Raw genomic sequence first — 24,443 nt, forward strand, 5'->3', positions numbered from 1 at the left:
ATATTTTTTGCTTCATTAAAAAACAGAAGAAAATTGTGTTGGCATGTGTTTTTTTTTGTACAAAAGCAGCAAAATAAAAAAAGTATCTACATTTCAATTTGTTTTCATTTACAATGTATTCGTGTAAAGATATGCTACAGTAATAACCTACTTCTGCATCAGAAATGCCCCAACTCCCAACATCACTGGGTCAAAGTTAAGATTGTTCTGCTTTAGTAGCAGATCATTTACTATAGAAGGACACAAGTGTGACAGGAAAGAAGGTAGAGAATTTAATTCTCAATATCGTCTGTCCAGTTCTCCTGTTAGCCTTTCAGAGGAGCAGTCTCTGCCATTGGATCTCCGTCATGTAAAGGAATCTTGTTATGAGTGTGACAGTTGATGCATCCTCTCTGACAAGGACAGAAAATAAAACGAGTCAACATGACATTCACAGACTAGATTTACTGAGGCAGAGCATTAAAAAACATAACTTGATAGACTTGACAGAATTCGGCATTCAGAGTCCATATGTAATACATAAGTACTAAAAATATGTACTTTTGTATTTGTATTTCCGTGCTTTCACATTATGAGGCAATTACAGTATTTCATGATTTATATTGTATATCATTTCTAATTTAGCGATTTTTCTATATCACAGTGAAGTTGGACTTAATGTCAACCAAAGCTGAAAAATTATGCTGTTACCTAAAGAAACACTGTAAAATGCAAAGCAGCAAGTACATGAAACTCAAGTATTTTTGTAAATAAACTGGATGATAATATATGTGATTCCATACAATTCCATACTTCACAGTTTTAGCATGGATGCAACAAATCAGCAAATCATAGTTAAACAGTCTGCACATTTAAATAAACATCAAGAATTGTCTTTGTAATTCTCAGCTATTCAGCTTCACTGAATAAATGAAATGAACTTTTAACACTTGCATGCATGGAATAGCACTTTTAACTTATCAGTCAGTCTTCTGCAGATATGTTATGGGTTGATTTGATTTGTTACCTTCCACAACAAGAATCCAAGCATTGCCAATAACAGGAGTCCTACGATGACTGTCAGGAAGATTATCCACCAGGCGACTTTGGTGAAGTATTTAGTTTTTCTCTCGAGGAACACGGTCAGTTTTACCTGTGGACAGTGATGTCATATGAATGTGTTGTTGTATATTAATAGGCGAGCTATGTAAACACTCCTTATGAAAAGCAGAATGTATCCAAAAGTCAAAGATCTTTGTGTGCAATGTTACATTCAGGTACATCTTTAGCTATAGAAACAGGCATCTACTTATTTGCATAAGTAATTCCACAGAACCTTTGTCCCAGGCTTCTCTGATTTAAGTCTGATATTCTCTGGAGAGTTTGTTAAGTTGAGAGCAGCATCCACAACAATGTCCAGGTAGTTCAAAGAGCTGTAATCCTGAATTGGAGAGGGAAAATAAATGACTGAGTGAAGCTTACATTTATTGTTATAGTTTTGATTTCCACAAAGAAAGCAACAAGACACTATCTTAGCTGAGGAAGTCTGGAATAAACTAAAGTCTCATGGTGTACGTTTTGATTTATGTTATAAATCTGTCATGCATTGTATTATGGAAGATAAATTGCCATTCAAACATACAGAACTAATACAGATCATTATGGATATTGTATGTTTAAAACTGTGGAAAACTTTCGATTATCGATGTGCTACGATAATACAGCAGACTGTAATTGACATTGTAGTTAAACAGATACTTGCTGACCTATGGAGGAGAAGTCTGGATAAATCTCAGTGCCTCCCCCTTGAACATACTGGACTTATGAAGACAGAAATTACTGGACTCTATATGTTCTTTATGGATGTTTTGCACTTTGGCACTATGTACTTTATAAGTAATTCTTATTTGTTTCTAAATTTCAAAGGGGATCATTTTAAAAAGAGTAAGCAAGAAAGCTATAAGTCAGTCTGAATATTTCTTATATCTTAAAACAACAGCACTGATGCATTTCAAACATATGTGAAAAAGTATTTTACATAAATGAAGCACCTCTGTAAAAGTAGAATTCCAGAGGCGAGAATGCAGAATAATCAGTGCGATACTGTCGAGGCCCACCAGAGGGCAGCGTATCTCCACACACTCCAGTCCATCTGAGCAGGTCTGAGGAGGAGAGAATAATAAGCCAGTGGTACATAATAGATTCACAGATAGACAGACTTCAAGCCAATCAAACCACCAAACTCTTTTGGCAAACCTTCTTCTCCATAAATGCTGTCCTAACTAATCACAAAAGTGCAGCAAAGCCAATTGAAGTCCAGAACAAGAAAATAAAGTTAAATTTAGAGTAGTTATCTACATTCTTCATTTTAGAGCTTTATAATAACAACTTAATAACTTCTTACCAAGGTTTTGTATTTTCTTCTTGTCGGCAGAAATGTGAAAACATCACTAGAGAGGGCTTCAAGCTCAGCTTCACGTCTTTTCCTTGAAGGGTCATGCCAGCCCTTGATATCAAAAATTATCAGACTACATGTGTGGTATAAAGGCATTGCTTAAATGTTGAACAATAAAACAAAATATAGAGGTATATTACCTTTACATGTTTAAGTGGATTGATCTCATTTACAGGTGAGCAGGGGACAGACTGCACCCCTTTACTGCTGATCTGAGTCAAGTATAGCAGCCATTTTCCTACAGAATTCTCCTTTGGCCAATAAATATTAAGTGATGCATTGGCAAAAGATTTCAGTGTTCTGCCCAAATTTGTTATCTGTTAAGAGAAATAGAAATTAAAGATTTTTGTTGAATTGAAAAAATGTGGAATATGATGCATATAATATAATATAATATAATATAATATAATATAATATAATATAATATAATATAATATAATATAATATAATATAATATAATATAATATAATATAATATAATATAATATAATATAATGAAAAAAGCATCTCACCTTAAATTCATATTGAACCAGAGCTCCAATTTCATCAACTGTTTCTATGGCACTTTCACCTTGCACATTTTTACCAAGTGATACTTGAGAGGGCCTGGCTTGACTGAAAATAAAGATACACCTTGATGATGTAAAACTCCCTTTACATTTCAATGTAGGGCTGCAAATAACAATTAATATCATTTTTGATTAATCTGAGGATTATTTTCTTGCTTGAACAAGACCATTGTCTTTTATAGACAATGGTCTATACAATGAAATGAAAAAGGTATCAAAGCCCAAGATGCATCCTGTTTTGCCAACAGTCCACAACTCAAAGAATCAGTTTTCTTTTTTTCCCTTCTTTTTTTTCCCTTTTCTTTTTTTTACTCAAACCATTTATCAGAAAACGTTTTACTTTTCTATCATAGAGGACTAAGGAAACCAGTACATTTATGGGCTGGAACCAGAGAATTTTATCATTTTATCTTTAAAAACAATTCACAACAATTAATCAATTATAAAAATAGTAAAAATGCTTGTGCTCTGGTGTAGCACAAGAACAAAAATAACAGTATTCTTTATATCTGTGTCAAAAGGACAATTAAAACATAAAACAATTATTGCATAAAATAACAAAATTATAAAGTCAGTAAAAAAATACAAAGCAGAACTTACCCATATATTTGCAGATTCAGTTCAAAAATCACTTTGGCTAATGCCTCGACTGGTGGTATCGTCTGCACACTTGTTCTGCATCAAGAATAAGAGAAGAATGATCTATAATCATATACACCACACTGATCCACGGCTGCTTTCCACTCTTGTCTGCCTTCTTACGTTTCAAGTTGCAGGGTGACGTTGACCTCTTCTGTACTCAGTGAGATACTGGTCGTTGACATGAGGACATAAAATGTAACCTGAAATGAGCAAAAAAGCCATGATATTACACATACATATGATGATACACACGGAAACTGAAGAATGGCACTCACTTCAGCATCTCTATGGAGTGGGTTTCCCAGTTCACAGTCTACAAATGTTCCTTTTTCATTGGCTGAACATGTCACATGTGTTTCCTATGGATACAAATACACAGACACACACATAAATATACAATTAATACATAATAAATAAGCAAAACTCACCGGACACCATCTCATGATATCATTAATGCATACATCACAATATCTTTTTCTCCTTTCAGGCTGATATTTCATAAATGTTTTTGAGTATTGCTCTTTCAAGTTTTTCTTTTATATATATACTCACTGATGCTGTATTGTAGACAACAGAGGTGTAGCGAAGAGTATCCGGGAGCCTGATGACTGAGTGACTTTGGTGTGCGTCATCTCCGTTCCTGTTAGTCACAGTGATCTCCAAGGCTATGTCTTCATCAGAGGGAGTGATGACTGCAACACCATCCTCACTGAAAACATGACATAACCCCAGATACTGTAAGTAAATGCAGTTTGGGTTTAGATAGTTGGGTTTTGATCACTTGTATTGCTGTTTCTAGTAGGAACCAAAATAGCCACATGATTTAGGGTTATGTTTGTTTTGGTATTCCTTGTTTTTAACTTACCTGGCCAATGATTTGAAAACATCTTGACCATTTTGTGTTTTCCTGGAACAGAACTTGTACTGTAACTCCAGGTTACTTTGGCAAATGTTGTCGCTTCCACAGCCCTTGTTTATTAAGACAATCTGTGAAAAATACAGAAGTGAAAACAGTGTCTTAACGTTTTAAATTCTTAAAACTGAGCGTTTCTTGGTCTCAAACACAAAATACATTTCCACAGCTTTGATGACAGAGATGGACACATACACACTCACACATTTGTACCTCTGAGACAGTTGTTTTCTGCTGGTAGAGGTTAAGGACAGGTGTGAGGTTGGGCAGATTATCACTTGTCCTTGTCGTAGAGTTCCGTAGAGACAAGCTTACAGAAACAAGGATATTGTGCAGTCTGTCTTTAATATCTCGCTGCAACAGAAGAATTAAGTTCTGGTTCAGTGTGACACTAACTAGTATTTGAAGTAAAAGTCTAAAATTCTTCACACACCCATTTTAATTTAATTCCTTTAATTTACAGTAATACAGTAATAGTGACTGTCTAATATTCAATATTTAGTTTTATTAATAACTTTTAATTTTTTGGGACATTTCACAATGACACAGTACCAGGAGGCGGAGCTTGGTATCAGTGCAGACTTTCAACCCCTGGCGAGGTAGCTCCAGTTTTCCTTGAGGTGAACCCATTAAGTCCGCTCTGGGAGGAAGCCTTGATTTTCTCCTCTCAGCATCAATCTCAAATGTGTAATTGAGTACTGTGGAGGTGCATATCAGATTACATCAATACCAACGAGATGTGAAAGATAAAAATGCTACAAAATATCAGCAATAAAAAACCCTTAAATTCAGAAGAAGAAATATGTCAGCGAGGATATTTATGGAACGTACTCAGTTTAGGGTTGAAGGACGTTAGATGTGCTGTGTAGGTAAAGCACGCCTGCACTGTAAAATAACTACAAATGTTTGTGGTAAATACAACATTTATAAGATTTTGTAGCTGTAGTTAGATCATTTTTAACATTTATTTTGTATCTCTTACCACGTGTGTTTATCACATTGTTCCTTTGTGATGTCTTTTTCATTTGGTGTTAGCTTTAGATAGCTGCTGACACTGACCACTGGCCTCGCTCTGTAACAGACACAACAGACAAACTAGCACAGTAAACACACTCAACCCTGAGTCAGAAGATTTCATGCCAAGTTAGGTTAGTTCTTCAGAGATCAAGGTTTCAGCTTTCAATAGGATCCTGAACTCAGTGTTATATTACAGTATGTATGAGTAATCGCCAAGCAGTACAATATGTCAGACTTCATAAATAAAATTTGACTGAAATAGGCAACTCCTGAACTGAAACATTCATAACTATGCTTTTCTTTTTTTTAATCTATCTATATTTTTGTACTATAAACTGTAAATTTACCTGTAAACAAATACAGAATCTGAGAGCGACCCAACGGCCAAATCAGGGTACTGGTTGTCATCCACATCCAAATTGCCAGACAGAGAATATCCAAACAAAGTGATTTTTTCGGATTCTGATGAAAGTACCTTCAGATGTCAAAAAAGTTTCAAGCATCATGTTTTCAACATTTTGCTCATATTGTTGACTCATACAATACAATGTGAAAGGAGCTCAATGAAAATTTAAACTTCACAATGTCTACAGGTTTAAACTGGTCTCCATAACAATCCCCACAACACCTCACCTGTGCTGGCTCTGTGTTGATGCCATCTAATGAGCCATAGTAGAGGTATACTCGACCAGAGCCATCATAAGGGGCTCCCACAGCAATATCTGTCAGCAAAATTGAACATAATGTTAAATATGATGGTGTAGAAAGAGGGTAACACTGTAAATTAGGGACAAAAAATGGTAGATTACAAATATAATTCATATTTCCCTAAAACTGTTTTAAAAAAAAGTTCAAAATCATGTTTTTACTATGCTACAATATTAAGCATAAATACATAATTCATTCCATTCTTTTGTGTATATCAGATCAAGGGGAACAAATCTAAATAGGATGCTGTCAAGTTTTAAAAGTCTCTGCTAGTAAAAGTGAAAATTGAGTTAATACATTTTTCAAATTTTCAAATGTATATTAATTTTCAAAAGTATATGTCATAAAGATACAAAATGCTGTAAAGAAAGAAAGACATCTGTTGAACTTTAAATGTCTCGGCTAGCAGCAGTGAAAGTTGAGTTGCTGAGTCTCACTACTCATTAAAGCATCACAACCTCCATATCCGTCTTGATTGATGTCTCCTATGTTTTCCACTGCGAGGCCAAACATGGAATCTTTATGTCCAAGAAGTTTGATGGGTATAATCTTGTCCCAGTTTTTTCCTTCATTGTTGATATAGATATAGACTGCCCCTCCAACCAAACCGTCTTTAACAAAGAACTCGGGTGCTCCTACGGCAAGGTCCTCCCACCTGGAAACAGAAAAACAGAACAAAAACAACACAGCAAAACTGACAACAGTCTCATAACATGATCAGGGTATGTTTGTTTTGGCAGAATACTGAGGTAGTGATATGTGGTGTTTTTTAAAGGAGCTGCAATGTTTGCTCTGTGTGTGTACAGTTAACAATAGTAGCTAGATTAATCCATGAATAATAATGCAAATAAAGTAAAGTATTATAAAGTAAAGTATATAGTCATGACTATATTTCAGACCAGAAGTGTTAACACTCTGTAAAGATTTACTCAGAAAGGATGTATGTTTATTTTTCTCCACAATATGAAAGAGTTAAATATGGAGACTTACCCGTCACCATTGAAATCCACCACTGCCACAGCGTAGCCAAAGGAGGAGGCCAGGCCCGGGCCAGAGAGGACTAACTCCACAGACAAACTTCTCCGTGCTACTGGATCCGCCTTAATAAATGTCACTTGGCCGCTGTAGCCTCCTCTGGGTGCCCCTGACACAATTGTCAGCTCACCCTTCCTGAGGAGAGCCATTCCTGAGTCAATGGAAAATCCTGGAGGACAGAAAAGGAATGTGTTTATGGAAAATGTTTACCTTATTACCTTATTAAGGAATAAAGGCAGACTTGTTGGGCACCTCACTATCCCAAAGTCTTTGACCAGAGTAGACACTCACCTAGGTAGCTGTCTCTCTGTAGAGGTATGAGTTTTGTGTTGAAATTGTCTATATCCCCAGTTTCACGAGCGTATTCGCTGGAGACGCCCAGGTTATCCAGGGGCTCCATTCGTACGATCCCTTTAAACAGTATCACATAAAAAAATACAGAATAACAAAATTTAGAAATAGTGCATCATCCCGAGAATGGCATTGTAAGGAAGTCATACATTTTTAATATTGGTGACTAGATATCATAGTAAAAAAGTATGTCAAAAAGAAAAGAAATGAAGCCCTGTTATTAATCAGCATACTATATTTTGTCCATTTTTCTAATAAAACACCTGATGTGCTGCTAAATGTTTTATTTTACCTTAGCACAAAAAAGTAAACTAAATGAAATGAATGAAAATGTTTATATTGCAGGAAAAAAAGCACATTTCATATTAAGGGTATTGCAAACATTTAACGTTTTAAAAGTGAAATTCTACATAATACATACATCTGAATTTTGAACCCTAAATTTGTCTATTTTCCTTAAAAATTTCACAGTGAAATGTGAAATTAGCTTGCTGTCATTAGGCACATGCTGTACATATTTGCACATTTTGGCTGATTTATTTTACCTTTCCAAAGGTAAGCGCCTGGTGCTCCAAATAACAAAGATGTGTTGTCTTTTGCAAAAGATGCTCCATGACCCTGCTGGCAGTATGCAAACCACTCGTGGTTCATTGAACGTCTGGTTAAGTGTTCAGAATCACAAACTACCCTTCTCCACGTCCTGTCTTCCTTCCCGACTTGCAGGTCATCTCCTAAGAGGTAGCACTGACCCGTAATAAGGCGAGGGTTGTAAGGGCCTGGGCTCGGGCTCCACTGCTGGTAGCGATGAGCACAGGTCTGCAAGGGAAGAATAACAGAATTATAAAATCAGTTAACTGTTTTTTTTTTCTTTGAACGTGGAGTGTTTCCCTTACCATTACATTTTTACCAGGACCCTGGCTTGTCACTCTAACTCCCATCCACTGGCCATTTATGCCTTTACTCTCAAGGAACTCTGGAAAAATTTGAAGGTTAAGCTTTAGTGAAACATACACAATGACTCATTTAATCTCTATAGATAAAGCAAGCTGTTTGTCTGTCTGTATGCTTATCATTCGTATATCTCTGATAGATTTCCAACTTAGCAGGTGCATTGTTGGGGAAAAAGGGGAGTGTCGTATTGACTTTGGTGCAATGTGTCAGTTAAAAGCCAGTAAAAAGTGCTCTAAAGAGAGAAAAGTAGACAACGTAAACAGAGCTTTTAATCAAGAATGGACACACTAGACAGAAAGTGTAGTAGTAGCAGCCAGTTTAAAAGATCAGCAGTGACTGACTATGCAGGAGGCTTTCAGATACATGGTTGAACAGAAGTTACCCATGATCTAGAGGTGCTGGTAAGATGGTAAGCCAATGAAGAAAATTAAGCTAATACTTCCACTATAGTGCCACTATAGACAAAGCACAATTTTTTGGACTTGAGCGGGCAAACAGGCCCGCTCAAATCCAAACTGAAGGCACAGAAAACAGGAACGATTTAAGAGCCCAATATACTAAATCCGCTTTATCTTGCACATTATTTGATTTTTAAATGCAACCCATATTTTAATTAAAATAAAAAAAGAATATGTATTTACTATTAGAAGACTTTTTTCTTTGCATCAAAGTAGTGGCTGGAGGTCAAGCAATGAACAAGCACGTTTTTGGACAGGCACTGCACTAGTCAGGAAAAATAGGCCAACACACCTTCATTGTTAAACTCAATGGGCTGACAGCGGTCAGATGTTGTAGTAAGATCACATTGATAGACGACACCTGTAACATTCTCTTGGTTCTGATGTTTTGATCGAGGAGCTCCTACCAGTAATCTAAGGAAAAAAGACATACAATGCAGCAAGATTTGACTTAATTAAGTGAAACTTTATCAAATATCTTAATTATGCTCACAGGTTCCTTCTGGTAGGGTTCAGCTGCTGGTGGAAGGCAACAGAAAATCCAAACAGGCTGCCTGGATCTCCATTTTTCTGCGTTACGTTCTGGGTATCCAGGTTGAAAGCTGCAACATTTAAGGTCTGGAAGAGCCAGACAGTCCAAAGATACACCAAATACCAATGCTCTGCCATTATGTTACAGAGTAAAGTAATCTGCTGTTTGTCATACAGTGCCCGTTCTCTGTGAAAGCACAGAGGAAGTGTAAACCCTCATAGAAAAGGGATTGGCCCTGGCAGGTGCTTACTGGCTCACTGTAGACAGACAGACAGGGTGTGGTGGCAATAAATGTATCTCTACAGCAATACAGCTGCAGAGTTCAACTTTTTTATTTGATAACTACAGTTAATATTAACCAGTCTCTGTTTTGATGGAAGTCAAATGTGATACACACCCAAGTCTCTTCTGCTGGGAATGCGCTGACAGTGAATAATGGCTGGTTACTGAGAAAATTAAATGAGGTCATGCTGTGCCTTTCACTGATTCTGTAAAAAGCAGTGCAAAAGAGTGAACATGACCATGGCTGAATATCCAGAGAACTTGTCTTTCTTAATTGCTCTGAAACCCTCTTCTCAGACAGATTAATTGGGCACTCCTAACCTTTTGTTCAGCAACACCCTGCTGTTCATTGTAATCGTTATTATAATCTATTTTAAGTAACATTTCATACTAGAAGGTAATTAATGCCCTTTTTTTGTCATTGCAATGTATACAAACTGAGAATAACACAACTTTGAAGCTCTTGTGTGCACAATTTAATGTTAATCCAAGTCAGATTGACATGAATCAGTAATAGCAATTGTTCACTTTACAGTAAAACTGAGAATTGTCACACAACATATCATATGTCAATATAGAAAACTAAAAGCATAAAATTCCACCAGGTGGCGCCAGAGTGTTTGTCACTAGAGGGTTTGATATATTTCTTTATTCTTTTAATGTTTTAATTTTGATTTTATTTTTTCCTCTGTAAAGCGTCCTTGGGTTTGTGAAAGGCGCTATATAAATTAAACGTATTATTTTTATTATTATTAAAAATCGGACAAAATAATGCCTCTGTTAGGCTGCAACCAATTACTAAGCATCCTTACTATTACTCACCTTTATGTAGTAATAATTGTAACAGAGGTGGTCAAATTTTCTCAAACTCTGAAAAGTAAAAATAAAACTTTAGATAGAAACAAGTTCATGGGACTCAGAAATACTTGTGACACATACTAACATGCTGCTGGTGTGAGTTTGGCTCATACTTTCTGCTGCATCACATCCACTCGCTGTATGGCCTTCTGTCTCTCTTTGATGGATGTTTAACAGAAAAACCAACAGACATGGATTTATGTAACACAACCTCATACAGAGGTGTTCACTGATCTGTAGTGAGAGATTTTATGACCCACATGTCTGTTTGAGCTGAGTTCCTTTGCTGTAAGCTGAAAATTAAGCAATGTACATGAGATGTGTTGGTTGGCGCGTTCCCACACACACACAAACACACAGTGACATAAAACAACGATACATGGAAACTTCAGTGTCAGTGTGGTTGAGCGGTCTGAACGAGGTGCAAATCCCCAGGGGGGAGTTTCAGTTTCAGGGCAGAGACCAGCACTTTTAAAATTGTTTTAAATTATTTAATTAATTAGTTGATTAAGTCATCAAACCAGTTTTTAATAATAATAACTGCTTGCAGGAACACACACACATATACACATGGGTGCGCTGTGATATTACTAGCCATTAGTAACTGAGTTTTTCCATTGCAGGATGTGGTAATCTTCTTGTTATTTAGTTGCTAACAGATGAGAGAGTGCTACTCAGTCACTGATCCCACCTACATCTTTGTGACATATGCAGCGGGCTGAAACTGCTGATCCTCTGCTCACTCGCCTGTTTCTCTGGCCTTTAGGTTCACTCGACCCTCCTCTTTTTCCTGGCAAAAGATCTGTTTTACAGTAACTGTCTTGCAAACCTCACTTTTTTATGTAGCATGTAGTATTTTTTATATAGCATCTAATTTCAAATTTAACAGTAATTATCTCTGTATAACACTACTTTACAAGTTTAGTGTACATTATATTGTGTTACAATCATTATTGCATGGGGCCTAAATGACGTTGACAATATAAGAGCTTAAATTGAAACTGTCTAGTCTAAAACCTTGAGCTTTTAAAGCCATCAATTTTCCATTTTTATGTCCCACAGAATCTTTTCAGATTTACGGTGAACTGGATTAGAGTTCCCTAATTACCTTTTCTTGATCAAAGGTTGTTCAGTTTGTTCAATTTGATTAAAATTGTTTTTTTATTGCCCTCACACCCACCCCTAACAAAACCAGCCAGTATTTAGCCTGGTCAGTCGTTTTGTTGGTTTTCTCCCTTATCTGCTTGACTACACACAAGATGAACCCCCAATGGTCTGAGTAAGATAGTGAATGTTATTTGAACCCTACATTACATGAATTTAATGTTTGCTCTTTCGCAATGTAAAAGTGAAACAGTGATGTCTTTGAATGTTTATAACAAGTAACCCCACAAAGATATCATTCAGACTTTTGATTTCAGGACTTTAATCACATAACATATCATAAAACATCTTGCCAACCTGTTGAAAATTAGGACTTAAAATCTACTATTTAAAACAAACAATTGTGGTTTCAATGTTAAAAAATATACTCCTTAGGAAGTGATTTCAACTAAATGAGGGCATATCCAGGAAGACGAAACTATCATGTTAACAGTTTCTGCTAAATTTAGCCTGTTGAGGCTTCTTGTACCTTAGCTGCATATCCTGTTGATGCCCAGAGTCATGTACATTCTGAGTAAACATGCTTAGCGGTCTGTCAAAAGCAGAGAAATGGCCAGCCACAGCTGACATTTCACAGCATAGTTTCTGCACGTGGCTTTGCTTTTTGTTTCACAGGCAATGGTATGGAATTTTACAGCACTGCACAACCAAAAAAGTAAGACCTCTGTTGATTCAAACAAGCTACTTTTGAGTAGCTACCCCTGAAATATCTGTTTTTCGCATTTCTGAACAGAAATGACCTTGTTGTTAGCACTTCTGACACAAGGAAGAAAATGATTTTATATTCCGGGTTTACATTTTGTGCAGGTTTACACAAAAAAAGTGCACATTTATTTTCAGAGATTTCTTTTTAAAATAACTTCATACTGAAGTGCAGTGTTGTTTGCTTTGTGTTTGCAACCTCACATAAAATTGCATTTAAAAATTCTCTTGAGCCCCACAGTTTGGAAAAATACCTGCAAATGCAAATAGTTTGGGCTATAATTGGCAACTGGGTCACCACCCCAGACCACATTTCACTCAAGTGACAGCATGTTTAAAGTGCTGTCGTCTACAAATATTAAGACCTTAAATTTATGAATCACCAATTACTGTAGATACATGACGGATTAGGTATATTATGAAATTACAGGTTTAAACAGATTGACCTTGCACTGACCATGCAACATATCAAGTTAGTTATCTTTTAATTCATTATTACATGATAGTTAATCATTAATTTATATGTATATATAAAGCTTCCAGGGCACCTGTACACAATAAAAATCACTGGGTTAAATTCTGACATAACTTTACCCAGGAGCAATCTGTTATTTTTACCTATTTTGTAAACTTGGGTAAATATTCCAAATTTAAAAATAACAATAAAACTGGGTCAAAACCATCCCTTGACTTCAGTGGCGTTCTGGGGTAACATTAAGCCATTGTTGTGTTGGTGTTATATTGACCCAAACTGGGTAAACTTTTAACCCAGTGATTTTAGAGTATGTAAGTAATTGTATGTATATGTATGTAAACCAGTCAGTTTAAAAAGACAAAACCAAATAAGATCATACATCCTCTAAGGCACCCATAAGTGCAAGCCAGTCACCCTAACCCTAACCCTAACCCTAACCCTAACCCTAACCCTAACCCTAACCCTAACCCTAATTTATAAACATAATCTGGCAAGCACAGACCTTGAACTCTTCAATTACAGTGAACTGCATACTTCAGGATGGACTTCCTGCTGACAAAACAATGCTGCTGCGGAGCAACCTTTGTATACAAATAAAAACTGTTGCCGTATACCATATATCATAATAGAAAATTTGGCTGAAAAGATCACAGTGACATTGACAAAGAAATAATCCTAATTTGAAATATATGTTAAACAAAATATTATAAAATGAATAAGATTGAGATGAGTTACTTCAGCTCAATCCTGTTTATGTAACATGTAGGCGGTTGTCTTGCGTCTCTCTTCCTTCCTGAGATCAGAAAATAACACGTCCGCCGTGAAGTGGTTAAGCCCACCAACGGCCGCTCAAAGAACAGTGAGATTTTATCATCAAAGGACAATGTTGGCTACCTGATGTGCTTTTAGGTGTGAAAAGGAACTAGTATCATGGGCCTGCGTGTTTCTATTCTCACTCTCTATCTCAAAAGATAGCTTTAACAGAAACACAATCTTATATTTCTTTACGGTCCTCGAAAATCTGATGGACATATTTCTATTTAGATAATGTGTGATGCAGCAGTCTTTTTTAAATCCTACAAATGAATATGAAGATTATCTAGACCTCTTACTAACTCAATTATTTTTTAGGGTATTGACTGATTTCACTAAATTCATGCCTAGAAAGTCAGGAACAAAATAACCTTTTTCTGCCACTTGGGAGAAAAGGCACTTTCCCACCAAACATTCTGTTTTTGGTCATGTGTTGTCCAACTTGGTCGTGTGTCACATTGACATAATTGTTGGTGATTTGATAAGCCATTGAAGGATCCTGTCCTGTTGCTGCACAAGCAACTCCTATATAGTTTTTATTTAATGTGACCTTTTTTTAAAGCTGGGTTATGTAAATTCATAAGGCTAGTATAACCAAAATGTCATCCACTCTGCAACGTTAAGCTGCACAGAGCTATGCATCTGCAACAGTCCTCTTTCTCTTTCAGGACAATCTGTGCATATCTACAGTGGCCTATTTTTACACTTCGTCTTCATTTCTCAACCCCCGTGCAGTGACAAGAATCCCTTCCAAAAAGCTAGGCTGATGTTGTGCTTTCTCTTCAGCTGTGATGAAGGTGATGGTTTGTTTGGGGGGGTTGGGGTTAGGGTTAGGGTTAGCTCTCCAGAGCTCTGTCCAGGTGATCTTACAAGGTTCTGCATGCTTCTGTCTGGTCTAGGCACCTTGTTTGTACATGCCAACCATGTTGCGGCAATGTTCTTCCTCCACCTCTGCTTGTATCTCTTCCTGAACCAGTTGATGTTTCTGCTTTTCATGGGCATAGTGTGGTTTGGGAAAACTGCCCAGCCGTGCCTGCTGCACCACTACAGTGCCCACCAAGATACTGGGCTGCAGCCATGCCTCCACTCTAACCCTAACCCTAATCCTGCCTAACCCAAACAGCTTCCTGTACCTGCCACTTCTTTCCTGTCTTTACAAGGACTACTGCCAAAGCGGCTTTAACATTTGTCAATTTCAGTGAGCCAGGTTGTTAAGTCACTCTAGGTTTGTTGAAGTGTGTCTTGCCCAGACTTTGGGCTGTGTATCTGGTTGGCCACTCTTCCCTTCTTCAAAAACTGATCCTTGCTCATGAGATGAGTAATTCAAGCTTGTAGTAACCATCTGCACCTGCAGCAACAACATTAGGTCGTCCATGAATGCTCTTATGGGACGCTGAGTACCAGATTTAGACATGGGGGCTCTACATTCCACTTCTGCTGACTTGAACAACCTTCTGTACTGAAGTGTCTACTGTATGCAAGTATTCTTAAAAAAAACTTATTTAAATGTTGGGACACAATCCTGAAAATCTTCCTATTGATTCTGAGCAGATGATACAAAACTGATTGATGTTGCTCTTCTTTCAGTAAGCCTCCATTGAGCAAAGTTAAAGTATCAAAAACACTGACTTAAAGTAGAGATACATTAGCAACAAAAGGTACTATTAAAAATAAAACCACTCATTATTCAGTGTTGTTGATTAATTAACAATAAAAAAAAAATTGTAATTTTAATTGCTGGAGCTAATTTTAACCACTTAATATATATTTGGGTAGTTTAATCTAGATTAAATAATCATAATTAATAAATGAAATCTTAATCTGAAAAGTAGCTGTAGCTGTCAAATACATTGATTGGAGTGAAAAGTAAAAAATATATAAAATGAAAAAAATACTCACTGAAATGAATGACAAAAAAGTACAAGTATATCTCAAAATCATACTTATGTACAGAACTTGAGTAAATGTTCTACTTTACTTTTCAGTTTTGGTACTCTCATAATCTTGCATTAATGTATAACAGAGGGAGAGCCGAGTGTCACTCTAAATATGTAAACAAGCATTTCTTTTAGGTGGCTCCTTGCTTGTTTGTCCTATATCCTCTCTCTGCCCCATATCTGTTTGACTGAGAAAAAGTTTGATCTGACTCAAAATGAAACCTCAACACTTGAATAGTATGTCAGTAGATCATACTGTCAACATTATTGTTCATATTATAGTCAAAGGAATTTCTGGGTGAGTACTGTGAATTTGTACTTTTAATTGCTAATGCTTTAATATCAGTCACACTGTAAAGAATGGAACAAATACAGTTTTAACAACTATTTCTGTACAATTTTTACTTAACTGTATAATTGTTTTATATAGTATAGATATGATAATGATGTTAAAATATTGTTTAAGAGACATTAGCTGATATATCAACGAAAAACAATGGAAATATTGTAGATTCACTGAAAATGGGTCACTGGTTTGCAAAATTTAGCAGGAAGTGCATTTTATATGTTTCAGCCAATCACTATGATTTCCACTTTGTAAACCTTGGTCACCTTGTGACTAAATCTTCCATTTGAGGGGGAAGACATCAGTTGTGCAACAGAAGTGTGATGAAACACAATGATCGGAAGACTGGCTGCTTTGATTCTTTTCAGTACATTATGTGAGTGCAATTCTTTTACTATGTAAGATGAGTATTGTATAGTATTATATTATTACTGAGTATTGTAAACCATTGTTTTAAAGTGTAACATTTAGTGTGTACATTTTATTTCAGCATTGATAACAATTTGTATGGACATGCAGTTGGCCTCTGTTTCATAATTTTCATAGTATTTGCCATGTTTAGTGACTCTGTTGTTGTCTCTTTTCTTTAGCTCTGATTCAAACTACAGAGATTCCTCAACAGATCTCTTTGACTGTGGCTGAACTTGGTGATAATCTGACTTTGACATGCCCAATCTTTGAGGAGGAGGCTGGGTTATTTTACTGGTATAAACAGAGTTTTGGATATATGTTCCAGACTATTGCTATGGGATCTTTTGGCAAAATCCCACTTAAAACACCATTTAATGACTCAAGATTCAACGTTACAAAAGGCAATACCCATTATTTTCTTAACATCAGAAATGTAAGCAAAGAAGATGAAGCAACATACTTTTGTCAAGCTGGATCTGCATACGTAATGAACTTTATTAATGGCACACATCTGGCTGTGAAAGGTAAGTATATTAATTTCAGTATCTTTGTTTCCTTTGCCTGCATCAAACCCTAAAACAATCAGTTAATTCTTGTTCATGCCTTTTTTGTGAATCACACAGATCATAGAGAACAGCAGAACTCTTTCTACGTGAAACAAATTCCGAAGTCGGAGTCAGTCCAGTCGGGCAAGTCAATGACTTTGCAGTGTTCACTTCTTTCCAAGAAGAAAGAAAACAGAGCCCAGTGTCCAGACCAACGCAATGTGTACTGGTTCAAAGCTGGATCAGCAGACTCACACCCAGGTGTCATTTACACTGAGAAAACCAGCTGTGATGAACAAGAGGAAAGGAGCTGTGTCTACAGTCTGTCCAAAACTATACAGAACTCCTCTGATACTGGGACTTACTACTGTGCTGTGATCTCATGTGGACAGATCCTGTTTGGAGAGGGAACAAAAGTGGAGATAGGTATGTCTTTAAAGTCTTATTTCAAATATAAACGCATCTTTTTAAGTACATTGTTGAGAAAACTGGTTTAATATTGATAATAGTTATAACTTATAGTTATTATTAGCACTTTGTATTACAATTTAATTGATTTAGTTTATTGTCTCACACCCAGGGGATTGTCGAGGGTACATCAAAGCGATCATGAGATGATCAGCAAATCACACAGGTCTCACTTGTTGCTTTGAAGTGCTCACAGTTCGTAGAAATACATTATAAACAAGCCGCAAAGGTTGGAAACCACTGAATTGGTTAGGTGCATGGGGTGGACCAATGGTAACACTTAGTGCACTTTTAGTGGCCTTGTTGTGGACACAGTTCAGCTGCAGCATTTTACTCTTTGTTCTGTCTCTGTGTGTATTTGCTCCATTTTCTGTCTCATTATCTGATTACCTACTTCTGTGTGTCACGTTATGCCTGAAATTTTCTTAGCTGATTGTAAAGCTATTGTGAACTAAAAGTTTATATAACGGCCATTTTCAAATGATTTATTAAAACTAAACTTGTGTGGATTTTTTTCCGCAAAAAATTGTTTATCTCATTAGATTATTTTATCAACTTGTCTTAAAACAACATAAAACAGGAATAAATAAATAAAAAAAAACCAAAAGCTAAGACAGTTATATTTATCAATTGTGTAACAAATCACTGAGGCTCTGGAGTTGTTAGTTGAAATGTGTCTTTCATTTTCTAAAATATGTGGCAGAGGAAAAATACTGTTACAAAATATGTTTTTTAATCCTGTTGAAGGGGAAGGGAAAATGGTTTAAGTGTAACAATGTCATCATACTTAAAGGATCTATATTTTACTATTACAAAGCTATTCAATTATGTATTGTTTTTTTATTGTCAATGAGGGAATGGGTATTAACGTAACTTAAAAACTGAGATATTACCCGACTGTTGGTATTAACTTGTAGAGTCAGACAGAGTGTCCCAGGCCACGAACTCTGCGAAAATCCAATGGATGTGACGTTTTCTTACTCCTGAGTGCATTGCCACTCTCCTTTTAATGTCAACAAACAACATAAAGGCATAATGATACAAAACAACAAAAACTGTACTATCTGGCTAGAAACATCCTGAAGATATTAGCTCTCCAGCTAATAAGGCTCGCAGTTGCCGTCGACAGTACATTTCAAAGAAAAACACGGCTGCAATGACCGGTCGTCTAATCCCGAGCACACACAGCTAAAACATTAATTCCTCAACAAAGAAGACAAGAGCCAGAGCAAAAGCAGACTTACTTACATAACTTACTGCTTTGGTTTTTCTCCTGGTAGTCCAGAGGTGTTAATAAGCACAAATTTCCCAGCAAAACAGCAGCGTGTTTCTCCAGTCACAGCTCACTAATTGTTTCGCAGCGTGTACGCAGTGTGTTTTTCACTTAAATTAAAATATATGACTTAATAATTTAACATGAACTTATAACTGTTTCTCTGGGGGTTTTTTTCTTTCTGATTCCAGGACAAAAACTGTGTCCATTTCTCATTGTGCTTGGGACACTGCTGGCCTGCTGTGTGATTGTGATTGCTGCTCTGATTGTCTTCAGGAATCGAAGGTCAGCTTGTAAACATTGCAAAGGTGTGTTCATTGTGCACTACATTCATCTTTTGATACATTAATAAAATGTATCATAGTCAATCTGAAAAATTCTCTCACTGTTTCATCTATTTAAATATCATCTGGGTTATATTACTCATTGGCGCCCTTTTGTCAAATGACTTGCTTTTGTGTATAGGAAGATTAACGGCTTCTTATCATGTTGGAAATGAAAGACCAGCAGAGGTCCAACCAAGTACTGAGGTAAATATAATTGTCAATATATTATAATCTATTGCATGAGTGGAACTGTATTATAATATGGTTATTCTGCATTGGATATGTGCCAGAACGTAGCATACTGGGTGGCTCCTATTCATTTTCTATGCAAAACAGAAAGGACCATGATGGGATAGTTGTTGGTGAGGGATGGGAAGGTAGTGCAAAGTTCAAATAAATTACCTCTTACCCAGAAGGGGTTTAAAATTGTGGTGCGGTAACCAATCATCCCTGACATCCCATCATTGATCTGCAAGATTCTAACTGCTGCTTGAACTGACAGCACAGTACATCTGCTCCCAGGCGGCCGAGTGGTGGCTGTTTTCTGTGTGTCAACCCTCTCTTAAACAAAACTCAAGAGTGACTTCTTAAACTTATTTATTCCTGGTTCAGTAATTACATTAGAATGTAAATCAGCAATCTTTAGATTATAAAGCATATTATATACAAAGTCTCAAAAGACTCAGTCCACGAAGAAATTCACACAGCAGAAACTGAAACTGTGCGTTTAAACGAGCCATTTGGACTTATATATAGTCAGCATTTCCCCTGCCATTGCTTTGAAGGGCAGCCTGCCTCTTCAACGAGGACCCCCGCCTTTCCTCATTTCACTTTAGCCCAGTGTGAGAATCTCAGCTGCATTTTGCTGTCATTTATGGTCATGCTTTTTTCTCTCCTCTGCTCTCCGTGCTACAATTCATTACTGTGGTTGGTGTGAGCGTGAGTCACTCAGAAAACAGTCAGCCAATCTGAAGAGAGGGGCTTTGAGCAGACACAAGACAGTCCATTTCACGCTGAGAAAGTACCTTGTACAGCTGTAACTATAAAATGTACAAATGTCTGAATATAAACCAAATATTAAACTCGGGGAAGGGGCATAATATGAACTCTATAACATGTGATGTTAAAATGAATTGGACCAACCTCTAACAATCATAATTATCATTTGCAGGATGGTGATGCAACAGCACTGAATTATGTAGCACTGGATTTCCCCTCAAGAAAAGCTAAAAGATTGAAGAATAAAAGCGAGTTACCACAGGACTGTTTGTACTCTGGCATGAGAGACTGACAGTGAAATCCCCATGATGAAGAAACATCTGATATGTGCATTGTCAGATACAATTCCTGTTTAGGAGAAGTAAGAAATTGTAATCTCAAATATGTTGGAGTATTTTTATTGTTAAGAGCATTGTCAGATAGTTTACGGTAGAGACAACACTTTTCTAATTTTGCTTGGTTGAATGAGGAATGGATATTTACTATTATTTAATTTGTATTATTATTACTATAGCTTGTCATATTGATTATGAATAATCACACAAATTCTGGAAAAAATATGGATAATTGAAGAAAAACTTGTATTGCCATTAAAGAGAAAATCCATGTTCTATGTTATTTTTATTATGATATTAAACATGTTTGTGGATATTTACTCATAATACAGTTTTATTAGGACAATTATATTGAAACAGGTTCTTAGAAGTCCAGGATATGGGAAGCTCCAGGGTATGGATAATGGGTTCGTGCAGGTCCCACATTGTAATAGACCTCTTAGACTTTCATGTACAGAGACTTTGTGTAAGACTATTCTCAGTCGGAGAAGTAGGAGAACTAATAAACCTGATCAGCAGGTCAGAAAAAGTAAGCAACTAAGTAAACATTTTTGCAAATGCACACAAATAACACAAGACTTTTGCTTTGTCAGTATAACAATGACTAAGAACAATACATCATGACCAAAATGATGATTTCATATAGGAAACTGAATTTCCTTAGAATTGCATCACCTATCAGTGGACCACAGAAAGTTTTTCTAAAGCAAGGCTTCAGCCTACTGACAGAAAGGAGGAATAGAGCAATATTTGATTAGGGTTGAACATTTATGTAATTCATCAAACTTAAGGCCAAAATAGATTTTCATGTAAACCAGACCTGAGGTTTGTTACGGTATGAGCATGCTGGAAGGACTGCAGCCTTTGCATAGGCCAATGCTGGAGTGTGAGATCTACTTGACGAGGCTACAAACAGGATGAGGTAAACTGTTGAGTGGGAGGCAGAGCTCCATTCAGACTGTTCTCAGCAGGAAAGAAATGGTGACAGACAGGTTTGCCTGATCCAGACACGATGAGTCTAAATGTGCAGTGATGGTCAAACAGGAATGTCAGTATTTTTTCTGTTGTGGGAATGTTTGACGACATGAAACTGAGTGGGCCATTTCTAAAGCTCCAGAAATGCACACATTTGAGGCACGCACACACACACACACACACACACACACACACACACACACACACACACACACACATACACGCACACACACACACACGCACACACATGCACACACGCACACACACGCACACACACACACACACACACGCACACGCACACACACAAACACACACACACACACACACACACACACACACACACACACACACACACACAGGGGATAGGAGGATTCAGATGATACTCTGCTATTTTATTCAATAGTATTTATGTAATTATATTCTGTATGGTGCCATTTCAAAGTTGTTGTTTTTTAATTTTGGCAAAGTGATTGTGTTTCAGACTCAAAACATAGTCAGTGTTTCACATGGAAAGTATTTGAGCCAGTCAGCTTAAGAATTTTTATTGCAACAATAAGTCATTTCAGACTGAGACATCGAGCATTGGTCAAACACATTTTTGTTGTGACAAAGATAAAAAATAGAAACAATGACACACAAATGCAAAAGCTCAATATTATTAACATTGAACATGAGAGTACACACTGTCCTCTGAAAACTCTCTCTTCTTTCTTCCTCTCTTTGCTTTTCTTTCAGAGAAATTCAGTGCAGCGTAGCTCATTTCATCATCTACTTCTGTCTGTACAGCAAATAAAATGATAATATATTTAACGTGATATATATATAGTGCTTTAAATGGAATATAATACATTCCGTATTGTTTTTTTCACTCACAATATCATGTCTCGGTTGATGCAAGTTCTGTTGTCGTGCTTCTGAAATAGTGCTTTCCATTCCTAAAGATGAATAAAATCATAAGAATAAATATTTCATAGATGAAGGAACTTAATTTACATTTTCTTTAATTATTCAGATAAAATGTAGTACAGTGAATTTAATGATGAACAGGCTCTATGAAGACTTAAATATTTATCTTTTGAATGCATGTTGGTGCTGTTGTTCAACAGTTTATCAATAATATTATTATGCCATTATTTTTACCCTATAGAACCTCTACTGTAAAGATTTGTTCAAACTTGTACATGATATGTATAATTAATAAAAATGTTATACATCAAATGAACATGTTTTTGTGTAACAGAAGCATTAGCTAGTTACAACACTTACCTTTATATTGTTCACGTATTTTGAGACTTTGGTTGCAGATGAGGACGATATTTGTAACAACAGAAACGGCCAAGCAGACTGTTAATATCACTATTCCAATAAATAGTGAATGTGTTGTTTGCACTAAAATATTTAGAAAAAAGAAAGACTTGTCAATGTTTCGCAAAAAGATTTATCAGTCATGATTTTATCAACATAATTTGAGTATTATTTTCATTATTGAACAACAAATCATACCAAGTTCCACTTTTGTTATATTTCCAAATAATATCTTTCCACATGTGGCCACAGCACAGTAATAAGTCCCAGCATCAGAGGAGCTGACGTTTTTAGAGAAGTGATAGTCACAGCTCTTTGGAGACAAATGCATGTCAGATTTCTTTCTACATTCATCAGGGCTACTTCCATCAGTGTAGATGAAGTCTTGATGAGATGCATCTGATCCGGTTCTGAACCAGTAAACACTGTGTCCTCCTGAACACGTCTTGTTCCCAGAGTCAGAGAGGATTGAACACTGGAGAGTCACAGACACTCCTGGATGGACTGGATCAGATACTGTTGACCCCTGAACAACAGTATAGTTTGATGTCTTTTCAGTGTTTCCTGTGTAATGTAAAACTATGTTAAAAATGTAAGACCTCCTTACACATTTTGAAAACTGGTATTTAAGTATATCACAAATATAAATTTAAGTTTTGTAATGAAACTGGGAAAGTTAGTGACACTTTAAAGTTAAGTTAAAATAGATCACATTATTATCTTTTACTAACAAATATGTTCCGCTCCATTCAGTATTAATCCAGTCCATGACTCCACAGTGGTACATTCCCTCGTCTTCTTGGATTGTCCTCAAAATGGTCAGGTTACTTAAATTCCTATCTCTATGTGCCTTCAATCTTGAGGGAGAAAACCCTGGTCCATACTCAGGAGTTGTTGATTTATACACTTGGGCAATTAATTGCAGAGTATCACCGGCACTCTGCTTGTACCAGTAGACATTTTTACTGCTGGGATCATCACTAGAGAAAGCACATGTGAAGTTTGCAGGTTCACCAGGTTGAACTGTGATCACTGGAATCAGCGTATCTGAATTAAATGAAAATATAAAAGATGACATTGTCAATAACAATTATTGCATAATGTAGAAAATATATTACACAAAAAAATGAAATGCGAACCTCCAAACATGTTGTTGACATGCAAATTCTTAACTGTATACAGAATACACAGAATTAGATGGTACTTACATCCTTGATGAAGAACAAGCAGTGTTACCCACAACACGATCATCTTGACTTTGTCGCTTGTTAGAAACCTTGTTGGTTTTTCAGTGAATAAAGGAGGTGATGTAACGTGGCCACGATCTGCATGTCACACTGAGAAATGCATTTGATTGGTTATCACAGACTCTAGATTCAAAGTGCACTTCCTGTCACATTGCTCTCATCCTGATCTTTGTGAAGCATATTTCACCTCTTATTGTTCACTGTTCACACTGTTATTTTAATGATGATTTCTAAGTTCTGTGTCTTTAATGAATTTTATGATCTCTTCCATTACTGCTCTCATCTTGTAGTGCTTTTCATCTTTGGTAGGCATGTCTAGCTTCTTTCCTCACTCTGCATATAGGCGCACCACTCTGCAGTGAGCTAAACACAC

The 24,443-nt window shown here is 36.4% G+C and overlaps 3 protein-coding genes across 3 annotated transcripts; 1 reads left to right on the forward strand and 2 right to left on the reverse strand.

The window, feature by feature from the left end:
- Positions 1 to 97: 97 nt before the first annotated feature.
- On the reverse strand, positions 98 to 14,905 carry LOC133986402 (integrin alpha-6-like). The gene is made up of 26 exons (XM_062426220.1): positions 14,774 to 14,905; positions 9,571 to 9,695; positions 9,370 to 9,491; positions 8,562 to 8,641; positions 8,214 to 8,484; positions 7,609 to 7,728; positions 7,273 to 7,486; positions 6,741 to 6,937; positions 6,208 to 6,296; positions 5,922 to 6,049; positions 5,540 to 5,629; positions 5,389 to 5,453; positions 5,110 to 5,255; positions 4,771 to 4,911; positions 4,510 to 4,631; positions 4,197 to 4,353; positions 3,920 to 4,003; positions 3,765 to 3,844; positions 3,603 to 3,677; positions 2,946 to 3,048; positions 2,575 to 2,751; positions 2,384 to 2,485; positions 2,031 to 2,141; positions 1,316 to 1,420; positions 1,007 to 1,132; positions 98 to 392 (listed from the first exon to the last, which is right to left on the reverse strand). Exons 1-26 carry the CDS (start codon positions 14,903 to 14,905, stop codon positions 306 to 308), a joined length of 3,249 nt encoding a protein of 1,082 aa, XP_062282204.1. The 3' UTR covers positions 98 to 305.
- A 1,867-nt stretch (positions 14,906 to 16,772) lies between these two features.
- Positions 16,773 to 20,574, forward strand: nitr13 (novel immune-type receptor 13; the record flags this gene model as incomplete). The annotated part of the gene is made up of 5 exons (XM_062426230.1): positions 16,773 to 17,121; positions 17,221 to 17,568; positions 19,075 to 19,191; positions 19,349 to 19,413; positions 20,381 to 20,574. Coding segments are annotated over 5 exons (999 nt in total), but the record flags the coding sequence as incomplete, so codon positions are not given.
- A 1,506-nt stretch (positions 20,575 to 22,080) lies between these two features.
- On the reverse strand, positions 22,081 to 24,074 carry LOC133986411 (uncharacterized). The gene is made up of 5 exons (XM_062426231.1): positions 24,032 to 24,074; positions 23,546 to 23,870; positions 23,032 to 23,389; positions 22,785 to 22,932; positions 22,081 to 22,085 (listed from the first exon to the last, which is right to left on the reverse strand). The coding sequence occupies exons 1-5, from the start codon at positions 24,072 to 24,074 to the stop codon at positions 22,081 to 22,083; spliced, it is 879 nt and encodes a 292-aa protein (XP_062282215.1).
- Positions 24,075 to 24,443: the final 369 nt, after the last annotated feature.

This window comes from Scomber scombrus, chromosome 9 (assembly GCF_963691925.1).
Source record: "Scomber scombrus chromosome 9, fScoSco1.1, whole genome shotgun sequence".
In the NCBI taxonomy this organism is placed as follows: domain Eukaryota; kingdom Metazoa; phylum Chordata; class Actinopteri; order Scombriformes; family Scombridae; genus Scomber; species Scomber scombrus.

Excerpts from the sequence above, each read along its gene's own strand:
- LOC133986402 (XM_062426220.1), bottom strand. The coding sequence starts at position 14,905 with ATGCCCATGAAAAGCAGAAACATCAACTGGTTCAGGAAGAGATACAAG. Across the intron at positions 7,729-8,213 it reads AGGCGCTTACCTTTGGAAAG|GGATCGTACGAATGGAGCCC; the intron begins GTAAAATAAATC and ends TACTGTTTAAAG. Across the intron at positions 5,454-5,539 it reads CAATGTGATAAACACACGTG|TTATTTTACAGTGCAGGCGT; the intron begins GTAAGAGATACA and ends AAACATTTGTAG.
- LOC133986411 (XM_062426231.1), bottom strand. The coding sequence starts at position 24,074 with ATGATCGTGTTGTGGGTAACACTGCTTGTTCTTCATCAAGGAT. Across the intron at positions 23,390-23,545 it reads GGAACATATTTGTTAGTAAA|AGGAAACACTGAAAAGACAT; the intron begins AGATAATAATGT and ends TTTACATTACAC. Across the intron at positions 22,933-23,031 it reads TATTTGGAAATATAACAAAA|TCTTTCTTTTTTCTAAATAT; the intron begins GTGGAACTTGGT and ends AACATTGACAAG.